Consider the following 11,241-nt stretch of genomic DNA (forward strand, 5'->3'; position numbering starts at 1 on the left):
ATACATACAACCCAAGCTAATAAAAGCGTGTTAAAATAGCTTTTGCTTTGTTAATTAACCTCTAGTTATACGAAACTTAGATCCGAGACAAGATTCGTTTTATACTGGGCGTGTGAACAAGCACATGTAAATCATTACAGAAGCGCCAAGTGAGTTGAGTCTGTCAGATAAGCTTGAAGCGTATCAATGGTTTAAGGTAGTTTTTCTTAAAACCTGGAATCTGGTGAAACGTAAAATCCTTGGAGTCAGATAGGATTCTCTATTTTATATGCCTCATTTGTATGAAACAGTCACCTTTAAATTTTCTAAGAAATATTACCGCCCGAATAAATATCTGTCAATTCCTGGACTTCTCCAAAAAAGACAATTAAGTGTTATCGAGAACCGATACGGATATGTCGAAACAGACTATAAGCCTAATATGTAAAATAAAGTCGCCAACTATTCTCTAGCATCTAAAGAACAGAAAACTGAGAAAAAAAATCTATTTATAAAATAGTCAAAAGCACTTAAACAGAAATTGTGGATTATACATAGGCGAATGTTTAAGAGTAAACTGTAAAGTCAATGATTAAATATACTTAGTAATTTATTTAATGTCCCACGGTTTAGAGGTGAGCAATAGATTTTTTGGGTCAGTGGAATTCATTGCAGAAAACAGCTGACAGATAGATGATACGAGCATCGTTCAATAATTAATGACAAAACCAATTTTCAAAATAAATTTATTTAATATTATGTTATTTTTCCATGTTATCACCCTTTAGGTCAATACATTTAGCGATACTCTTTTCCAGAGCCAATATTCCCTTTGTAAAAAAATCTTCATTTTGAGTACTTAGATAATCGTTTACGTAATCGTTTATCGTAATCCCAAAGCCAGAATTTCGGATTGCTGCCATGGCAACTGCAGACTCGTGTTCTGGCGCGTTATCTTTATGGAACAAAACTTTTTTCGAGACATTCCCTCGTCGGTTTTTAAGGATTTTCTGACGTATTTTTTTTATTTGTTCCGGTAGGCAGTGCTTGTGATAATGGCTCCACGTTCAAGGTATTCAATAACTATCAATCCCTGGCTGTCCTAAAAAATGGAGCTCACGATCTGGCCGCAGATGGTTTCCAGGACATTGACCGCTGATTCGTTTCTGAATCATAATGGTGAAGCCATGTCGCATTCATTGTTACGAGTCGACCCAAAAAAAAATCAGGATCTCGTTGAAACAGTTCCATGAGCATTTGAAACGTTGAGTCGCGTTCGCTTCTGTGCGTCTGTTAGCATCATTGGGACCCAACGCGGGGATAACTTTGTCATTCTTAATTGGTCTAGCTACGTACACTACCAGTTGAAATCTTCAACTTTTAAGCTATAAACGGACTGTTACACTAAAACCATCCAGAACAAATCTAACTTTTTCGAACATTCCCTGAGTGACTGACGTTGAAGGGCGGTCCGAGCGCGGGTCATCTTTAACCGATGTTCCACCACGTTTAAACTCTGCAGACCACCGAGTCACTGTGGAATATGGAGGAGCAGGCTCCCTCAATGTCTCACGTAAATCTTTAAAAATTGTTCCGTAGTAAATTTTTTAGAAGTAGTATTTTATCACCTACCCCCTATTACTATGACATTCTTACTACTTTTTGAACACCCTCGTATATATATTTTTACGTATGGGACGAGGCTCTCCTGTTGGCTCTGAGAATTGAGCACACTATCAATAGGATCCAATTAATAAAAAAGGCTGTTAGAAAAGGATTTATGTAAAACGATTCTTCTGTTAATGTAAAAAAAATAAAAACACAATCTATTAAAATCAAACAAAGCAAACCTTAATTATACCATAGTTTAACAAGTTAAAAACCTTATTTTTTAATTAAAAAAAAATGAGAATTTAAACCTTAACTAGTTAAAGTAAACATCTTGACCTTAGCATTAAAATCAAAATTACAATTTTTTTTTAAAGTTATTACATATTTTAAAAAAAACTTACAATATCTCAAACGTTCCAAACATTGTACTTTATAAGTTTCGATTTGAAAATCTAAAAATAATTTTAATATTTAATCTGTTACAGTTTCAACGAGCACGTAAAGCTTGCGACTAAGCAGAGGCTATAAATATATATACCTAACCGACACCATGACTGTAATAATTAGAAAAATATATGACATTACTGCAAGAAGAAAAATCTAAATTTATCAGAACTTCACATTAAACAGCAAGTTATGGTTAAAAAATACAAACATTTTTTTTGGTAGTTCTTATAAAATCTCTGAATAAAATTCAGATCAAACGATAGCAGTCTTGAAGAGGCTAAGTGTTTGAGTGTTGAGAAAAAAAAAACAATAAACTACTTTTTCTTCTGTTTGTCGGTCAAGTTGTTATATTTGTGGACTTTCCCTCCGTATCTGCATACGAAGGCCGGTACGTTAAACTTTCGTTTGCAGCCGTCATAGTTCATGAAGCGGATTTTGCCAAACACAGCACGCTCCGCCCAGCCCTGGTCGTGGACGCCGCAGATAGACCACATACAACCTGCACAAATAAAATGTTATAAGTAATAAATATATACATATATACACACATATATATATATATATAAGGAACATATGTATATATATATGTTCCTTATATGATGTGATGAATAAGTTGTACACACCAACATATCCGCTAGGGTCCCTGCCGTCAACGCTGTAATGATCGTTCAAATATATGGCATATTTCAATGCCTCTTCCGGACTCGAGGTCCACTCTAGGATCTTCTTACACCAGTACATTCTTAGAAACCCATGCATCTTCCCCTCTTTAACCATTTGTATTTGAGCCGAGTTCCACAGGTCGTCATGGGTTTCTGCTTTGCAGAACTGTTCAAGTGTATATATATGTGTTCTTTTGTCATTTCTGAAATAAAACAAGTGGCAAGTTAATCTGTGATTGTTTTTATAGAGCAAATAAAATTATTTTCTCATTAGTGTACACAGCTGAATGGCTACACAAGTTTTGATAAAATTTGGTATCATTAATTGGAGACTTCAGAGCCTGGCGCCATTTTTTAATGGCAACAAAAGGTGAATATAAGTAAACAATAAATAAATTCTTTAATTTCTTTCAATACCAGAGAATAAGAAAACAGAGTAAACTTATGTTGCTAGGAAACCAACTTAGTATAGTTTTTTCAGTCAGACAAATGGGCCGCCATTAGTTCAAAGTGTCATTAGGAATGACCCAATCATGAGACATTAACATCCCTGGATGAAGGACAAAAGAGTGTGAATGAAACTGCAAACATTTCCCTTCGTAGAAAAGACAGTATTACAAAATACTCTCACCCTATCCTGTATCTGTGCTCGAGAGGATGGAGATTTCATAAAAGACATTGCAAATTATAAGTTGAAACTTGAAACTGAGAATCTCAAAGCTAGGTTAGATCATTGGCAGACCAAATTATAATAGTTACCGACATCTATGGTATATCTGAAGTCAGTTGTTATAAGTAAATGCAATACCTATGGTCGTCTAAAGTCTTCTGTGCCCACTGGCTTGCACCTTTGATGCTATCATAATGTTCACAGTAAAAACAAAAATTGTCAGCCAATTCTCTTCGCACTATAGCCTCTTCTAAATAAGAATTGACGCTCTCTGTATACTTGGTTTTGTACTCCTTCACACACAAGGCTACCCGTTGTGCTGATATTTGGCCTGTAATGGGGAAAATGGAAAATTAAATGGCACTTCATAAAATTTGCATGCATTTCAATTGATTGGTATCTATAATTACCAAAATGAAACCATGGTGATAAATTGCTAAGTGCATCCTGAGTGGGATCATTCCTTTTAGTTGCAAAGACTTTGAGACGTTTGTCAAGAAAACTCTTCAATGTTTTGACAGCATTGTCATAGCCAGGACCCGCCCATCCTATTGGACCGACAGATTTGTCTGCTTCTCTCGTCTCTATCGCCTTATCCCAATCTATTGGCTGGCAATACAAAAAAGTTCATTAAAATGTGTAACATGTTATTACAATTTTTCACATATTACCATAAAGATTAATAACAAAATTAAATTTTAAGTGAACATATAAGTATAGGCAATAGGAAAAGATTATTATTACAAACAAAATATTACCTCCGGTTTAAAACTGCTTGATTGTGGATGTTTAATAACCGGAGGAAACTCAGTCAGGTATTCATCAAGTTTTGAGTTGATCTTATTTCTTATAGTTCTAGCGGAATACTCCTGTTTGTTAGATGCCACCCAACACGGCACAACATTATGGGCATCAACCTAAAAAAAACACCAAAGATATACATAAAATAGAAGATACACATTAATTTGAGAAACTTGTGACATTTTAAACATAATTATTATATTTTAAGTTATATCTCACCTGAATTAATGGCACATCCTTTTTTAATTTTTTCTTTGCCCCCTCGACCCAGCCTAATGGCACTCTTAGAGGATTGAAATCACAAACCACAGCCCCTATCCTGTGATCGATAACCCATTGAGGTAAAACTTCTGCCCCATTGCCTTCCAGTAAGTGAAATGAAATGTTAAGCTTGTCACAATCAGCAGCAACTTTTTCGAGACCTATGACATATTATTGTTTCCAACTATGTTATATTTAAAATATTAAAATAAAATACTAATAAATATTTACAGAATATTGCACAATATTTCTAAACTAACATTTGTCATATAATGAATTCAAACCTTTGATAAGAAAGTGAAATTGTCTAACAGATGCATCCAAATATTTTGCTATTAAACAGAAACATACATGGAGCGGTACTTTGTTTTTTAACGCCAGTTTCTGTGCGAATAGAAAAGCCCAATTGTCTTGAACTCTGCTGTCTCTTGACATCCAATATACAATTCCTTCGCAATCATCAGATACCACCTGCTCTTGTGATATTGTTCTTAAACGAGACTTATTGAAGTTAAAATCTAAAATGGACTTAGCAGTTTCTTCTCGCTTTTTATGTATTTGTTTCATAAAGTCATCAACATTGATTGTACTTGATTCGTTTTTTATTGGTAATAACAATTTTGGTTTTTTAGCAGACGAAGCCATTTTCGTAGTAAAATGAGTTAAAAACTTTATTTTCATTTATCTTTTACTCAACATTGTTGGAAAAAGAGACTTAAATTGAGTAATGTTAAATGTATCACCGTTCCCGCTACCAGGCGGTTTCAATTTGACAAATGACAGAAGTTTTAAAAAAAAGAAGTTGTGATTGAACACTTGTTAACAATTAAGTTGCAGTTATCTTAATAAGTATAATATACATATTTACTATTGTTACTTAGAAGGTTAACAATTAATAAATACAATACTTAAAATATTTTATAACTGAGAAAGTCACTAGATATTAAGTTATTAAGCTATAAAATAAAAGCAGATTAAAATAATATCAATTTAATAACAATTAAATAAAGGTAGAACTAACATCGGGTGAAGGAAAATATTTTAACTTCAAGAAGTCGCTACACGGGTGACAATTGGCTCTTTCAATATTCATTTTAATGCACTCGTATGAGCAAAACGAGACCAGCTTACACCAAGAACATACGATTTTATCTTGTTCAAATGGCAGAGCGCATTCAAAACAAATATTGAATTTTTTGATCTGAAAAATAACAATTATTTAACATGTACAAAAATATGTATTTGTCAAAAAAAAAAAAAAATGTTCCTTAAAACAATTTGTTATAAATTTAATAGAATTGAAAGCTATAGAAGTAACTATTAAGATGTATATAATTCTTAATAGCTAATGCTGTGTTTGCTACAATATTGTTTAAAAATATGAACAGTGAAATCTGTTTTGTTTTCTACTTATTATTAATTTTGGACAATAAAATTAAATATGATAAATCAAAATACTTTCTCGGTTTAATTTTGTATTTAACGTTGAAAAAAATATTTTTTAATTTAATCATAAAGCTATATAGTTACTTACGTCTTTCATCAATTCTGGTTTTACACAGGAATATTCCCATGGATTAATGTCCGATGATTTAATATTTCTTCTGTACTGTCGCAACATTCGTGTCACATCAGTTTCTATAACGCTTTTAAGAGAAGCCGTTAATGGTGTGACAGATAACTTAATATTTTTTAAAGGCTCAAAACTTTTCCAAGACACGTAAATGGTAATGCAAAGTAAATGTCTCAAATTTCGCTCATCATTATAGGCCTTCTTTCTAGTTTTAGATAATATACTCCATATTTCCAAAGATCGTTGAGGTGTAAGCCAAAGTCCGTGACCTCTTGTGTCTTTAAATTCTTTAAAAATCATATTCCACTGTCTATGTTTGTATCTGTGATTATTACTTTTGATTAATTTCTTTAAATCGTACTTTAAAGGAAATTAAAACAGACTAACATAAAAATTATTTACCCGATAGAAGCGATGGTATCATTGTCTGTTTAATAGTAATAATATTTTCTTATGTTTTTAAGCCTTACCTGTCTATTACTTTAACCATCTCTTTGACAAGCCTGGACTGCAGCCATCTTATGTAAATAAGTCTAGCACAGTCTGTTACTTGTTCGATTGCTTGTCTGTAATCTTCAATATCGTCTACCGCCATTTTTGCAATGGATTTAGTGCTTAGTCTGTCTTCCTTTTTTGGTTTGTCAGCTTTCTTCACTTTGGAATCTTGTTTTGCGACTTTGGAATAACATATATTGTCTTTATTAACGTATTATTATAATACTTTTTTGGCCATTGGTTAGGCCTGTTCTAACAGAGGAATAAGATAAAAATTGTGTTTGGTATGTGTTTCAAGAAGGTATTTGAATTTTAAACTTAGACGACCCTACTGTTTAAATCGTACCTGTGTAAAATTCCTTATTCATACCAGTACGACTTACATAGGTATTAAGAAAAAATGTTTAAAAGATTACTCATTCAATAAGAAGCCTGTTTTAAATGTTACAAAAATAAAAAACAAAATATAATAAAACGATAAGAAGAGGAAATATAAATGAAGGAAGCAAGTACAAAAGAATTTAACTTTCAGGATCGTGGTCGCTGTCTACATCTACTGTGTAGTGTAGATCGTAATAAAAATATGGTCCAGAGTATAAAATGTAAAGACTAGAAAAATGACTGACGTTCAGGTGTTTATATAACAATTATAAAAAGAATTTTATTGTGATACCTATGATCAATTTAATGATTTTTTTAAGTAATTTTAATTTTATTAAGAATCTTTTATTTTACTTTTCGTATTATTTCAACAATTAAGAAAAGTTGATCTCAGACCGAATTGTTGGTAATATTTAGCTGTCCAAATGTTTTCTGATTATTTGGCATATAATCTCTGGTAATTTAAGCAAACTTACTTTAATATTTGCCATTTAGTAAATATTTGTTAGGTCTTTTACTTACCTGTAGGAGATATTTTTCCCGGAGCATTTTCCATTTCGGAAAGAGTTTTCTTTGCGAAAACAAATATATTGCTGTAAATTTGTTCACCATTTTGACACTCAATAAGTGGATCAGCTCCGTAAGATAAAAGATTCGTGAACTGCGAAAGGTCGTATTCATGTCACATAATCGAATGGTTTCTTCATAATATAAAAATACATTTAGTTCAAAAGTTACAAGAAGTATTCACCGTTTGCAGACGACTTCCACTTGGAGCGTTTCTAAAGAATGGATTACTAAACATTTTGATAAGGATGCTTTGATTAAAGCTATTTATTTTCGCATTAAGATTCGTATTAGGATTCTTTATAAATACATCGAGGAGATCGAAATTATGGTTCATGGCCACGTCTATTGCCGAACTGCCTTTAAACTGGGCTGTTGGGTCACAGTTATATTGTAGTAATAGCTCCACAAGCTGACGACGTATCTAACAAAAGTACTGTCTTTGAGCATTATTACGAATAAACTTTAAATATTATTAAGGATTTGTCTTGAACAATTTAAGTTAAAGAATTTAGGTTCGACCACATATAGAGTTTTATGTGTGTAAAGCATTAATACTTCAAGTAATATGTTTCAGTAGTATTTGAAGAATAATTAAACTATTACTAACATCTTCTTCTCCTACGTTGTCAACTTTTCTGGCAAGTACAGCATGAAATAGAGTAGGTCCAGGAGTAAAAATTTCTGGAACATCTGGTTCCTTGTCTTCTTGCTGATATTTTAATAAATGCCGTGTGTCTGCTCCGCATTCCAACAACGTTGCTACAATTTCCAAATTTTCAGTGTTGTATGGCCGAGATATGGCGATATCTAATGGTGTATAGTGGTAAACCTTAAAAAATAATTAAAAAATCTATAGAATTTTCATTAATAATTTAGGATATTATTATTTAAAACTTCCATAACCTGCGGATAGATTTCATTGATGTCAGCACCAGACTTCATTAAACTTCGTATTAAATCCGAGCTGTTAGACATAACAGCTATGAATAAGGCTGGCTGTGGACATTTAACTAACTTTGGATCAGCACCGTCTGCGAGTAGCTGTGTAATAGTTTGCATAATTCGGGACAGTCTGCAACAAATGGTAAAAATATTCAGCAAATTAAATTTCAAAAAATATTTAATAATTTATACTGACTTATCGTTTTTAAGTTTTTGTTCACTGTCTATTGATTGTATTTCGTCATTTTGCCACATCAAATCCTTACTAATTTTCATAGTATCTTTAATTACTTTTGATATAACTTTCTTTGGATTTTTTTCTACTGGTTTTTTCAGTTCTTCATCGAATGAATCAATCTCCTTAACCATGTCGTTTATGTCAAAGATATATTGATTGTTGTTAGTACCAAACGGCAAAGTAAAGTCATCTGTTATTTTAATACAATACTCTCGATTGAGATTGTTATATAATATTTTTTCATCTGTTTCATTTTTCATCTGTTTCATCAACGCTTCTTCAGTTTCATAATCTGGTTCAGAAACTTTCGGTAATCCAGCGTCGGTCTGCTTTCTTTTCGAAGTTGGTTGATCTTTTATTGACATAAGAGATTTAACTTTCTTTGAGCTCAAGTTCCGTGTGATCTTACTGGGACTCTTAGTTAGTACATTTCCAGGACTTTGACATGTCAATTCACGCACTATATTCCATTCAACAATATTGGGTTCTATTGCTGCTGTGGTAAAATTTGAAGTTTGAAAAATTAAAATAATATTATTTACAAATATTAAAAAAATCTTTTAGAGCAGAAATTGAGAAACATTACGAGGTGCAAACGTCGTTGAAGGTAACAAAGCTTGAACCATCGCGTTGTGTGAAATATCTCTCTGAGTACAAGCATACCGCATCAAAAGAACTCCTAGTGGTGTGCAACAACAATCATTATAATAATTTACGTTAGCACCAGCTTCCACGAGAAAATGAATTACTTCAATTTGATCACCGACCTAGTATGCACAAACAAAGTATTAAAATCTTTAAACTCTAGGTAAATGCAAATATGCTGTAACATTTTTTATCAGCTTACAGCAGCATACATAACAGCAGTATTTCCTTGAATGTCTGACACATCGGGAAGAACATTGTCCGTGTTAATGAGTTCTGCTACTTCTGTTATATACCCTAAATAACTAGCCATAAGTAATGACCTGTAATTATTTAATAATATTAATGCATTAATGTGGTTTTCTTAGTTTGTATGAAAAATAGACAGTTATGTTACATGTGATACGATTGACGAGAAGCATTTACATACACAATTTTAACAAGCACGGCACATTTAGGATACCTGCAGTTGACTTCGTGATTACCAGTCGGTTTAAAATTGCTTCTTGGCCCAGATAGGATAGACTTCAGGTTTATTCTTGTGATGCTCCTCTGTCTTTCATGCTTATAGCAATGTTTCATTATATTTATCATTATACTACTATTATTCCAAGCGTAAAATGTACAAACGTCTTGCGGAGTATTTTCATTCAAGTTTTGGTCTATCTGTTTATAAAATATTAAATTTTAGCTTTTATATTTATATTTAAATAGTCATATATATTTATTACGATTATTTTACTTGTAGCGTTTCTTCTCTTTCTGGTACTTTTTCGACTTCTTGTAATGCATATATTTTTCCTTTATAATAATCTCTATCAAAGATATCTATCTGGCAAAGTTTGCTGGCAAGATCAGTGCAATTTTTTGGAAACAATTTCATCCATTTCTCTATAGCAACACGGGGATCTGCTCCTTTCTGTTTAAGCAATTCTAGAGCATTGTTTACTTCGCCGACCTGGAGAAAACCATAGTATAATTTTGAACTATTCGAGTCAAAGTTTTGATTATTAACTTTAATATTTATGATACTTACAGTTTCAATTTCGGTAGTGAGTATAGTTCTGAATTGTTCAACAGCTATTTGTCCGTTGGGGTTTGTAAGGAAGTCAGGAGTGACACACGGTGCCTCTGGTCGCCAAGCAAGTCTTATCAGTTTATTTCCTCGCCATAACCCAACGTTTTCGGTAACATTAGAATGGGATTCCACGCCGGGACCAAATCGAACGTTATTGGAGAATAAGCCCTAAGGATTTCGTTTCTGTGATATATTAAAACCGAATTAAGCTAATATTTAGCAGAAATTAATTATACAACATTTTAATGAAGCCACATAAATTAAAAAATATTCACACTGAATGTCTTTCCGTCAGGGTATGACATAATACCGTAGCCATGCATGCTGTTACAATAGAAATGTCCCTCGTATGTAACGAACGTGTTCTCAGGCCCAAGGAAGCGCCAGTGGTAATCTCCAACACCGTGCATGGTATTACGAATAAACCTTCCTGCATACCACTCTAAGGACTAAAGTATACTTTAATAAAGCAAGCGATAGAATGTTTGTAAATATTTACTTTAAACTAAATAATATTTTTTCTTTAGGTACCTTAGCTCCTGTCCAAGTATTTTCTCCTTCCCCACTTCGTCTGATCTCCTCATCTCTTTCTCCTATATAGTATTGTTGATATTTCCATGTTTTTTCTTTCACTGTAGCAATGGGCTCACAAATATTTATCATTCCATTCTCATTTTTTTCATTCCTTTTTTCATTCATTATATAAACGATTAAAACATGAAAGTATAAATAAAATCATTCAATAAAAAAAACAATTTGTATTTAATAACTACACTTTGTCATTTTTTACAAGGTTATAGGTACTTTAACTGACAGTAAGTAAAACGAAGGAGGTTAAGGATTAATGTGAATAAAACCTAAATTAAAACAATATAATATTAGCAAAAA

The 11,241-nt window shown here is 32.4% G+C and overlaps 2 protein-coding genes across 2 annotated transcripts; both read right to left on the reverse strand.

Moving 5' to 3' along the window:
- Positions 1-708: 708 nt before the first annotated feature.
- LOC116779144 (deoxyribodipyrimidine photo-lyase) lies at positions 709-5,206 on the reverse strand. The gene is made up of 7 exons (XM_032673325.2): positions 4,716-5,206; positions 4,390-4,592; positions 4,128-4,286; positions 3,780-3,978; positions 3,508-3,700; positions 2,661-2,902; positions 709-2,536 (listed from the first exon to the last, which is right to left on the reverse strand). The coding sequence occupies exons 1-7, from the start codon at positions 5,110-5,112 to the stop codon at positions 2,352-2,354; spliced, it is 1,578 nt and encodes a 525-aa protein (XP_032529216.2). The 5' UTR covers positions 5,113-5,206; the 3' UTR covers positions 709-2,351.
- A 225-nt stretch (positions 5,207-5,431) lies between these two features.
- On the reverse strand, positions 5,432-11,168 carry LOC116779229 (ankyrin repeat and MYND domain-containing protein 1-like). Its single transcript, XM_032673435.2, has 15 exons — positions 10,885-11,168; positions 10,629-10,802; positions 10,312-10,521; positions 10,018-10,233; positions 9,739-9,941; positions 9,478-9,598; positions 9,217-9,397; positions 8,589-9,126; positions 8,354-8,522; positions 8,058-8,279; positions 7,632-7,871; positions 7,403-7,541; positions 6,475-6,679; positions 5,966-6,326; positions 5,432-5,632 (listed from the first exon to the last, which is right to left on the reverse strand). The coding sequence occupies exons 1-15, from the start codon at positions 11,050-11,052 to the stop codon at positions 5,432-5,434; spliced, it is 3,348 nt and encodes a 1,115-aa protein (XP_032529326.2). The 5' UTR covers positions 11,053-11,168.
- Between the last annotated feature and the right edge of the window lie 73 nt (positions 11,169-11,241).

Source organism: Danaus plexippus, chromosome 6 (genome assembly GCF_018135715.1).
Source record: "Danaus plexippus chromosome 6, MEX_DaPlex, whole genome shotgun sequence".
In the NCBI taxonomy this organism is placed as follows: Eukaryota; Metazoa; Arthropoda; class Insecta; order Lepidoptera; family Nymphalidae; genus Danaus; species Danaus plexippus.

Excerpts from the sequence above, each read along its gene's own strand:
- LOC116779144 (XM_032673325.2), bottom strand. The coding sequence starts at position 5,112 with ATGAAAATAAAGTTTTTAACTCATTTTACTACGAAAATGGCTTCGTCT. Across the intron at positions 4,287-4,389 it reads AGGATGTGCCATTAATTCAG|GTTGATGCCCATAATGTTGT; the intron begins GTGAGATATAAC and ends TGTTTTTTTTAG. Across the intron at positions 2,537-2,660 it reads GGACCCTAGCGGATATGTTG|GTTGTATGTGGTCTATCTGC; the intron begins GTGTGTACAACT and ends TTATTTGTGCAG.
- LOC116779229 (XM_032673435.2), bottom strand. The coding sequence starts at position 11,052 with ATGAATGAAAAAAGGAATGAAAAAAATGAGAATGGAATGATAAATATT. Across the intron at positions 10,234-10,311 it reads TCACTACCGAAATTGAAACT|GTCGGCGAAGTAAACAATGC; the intron begins GTAAGTATCATA and ends GGTTTTCTCCAG. Across the intron at positions 7,872-8,057 it reads ACAACGTAGGAGAAGAAGAT|ATACGTCGTCAGCTTGTGGA; the intron begins GTTAGTAATAGT and ends TACTTTTGTTAG.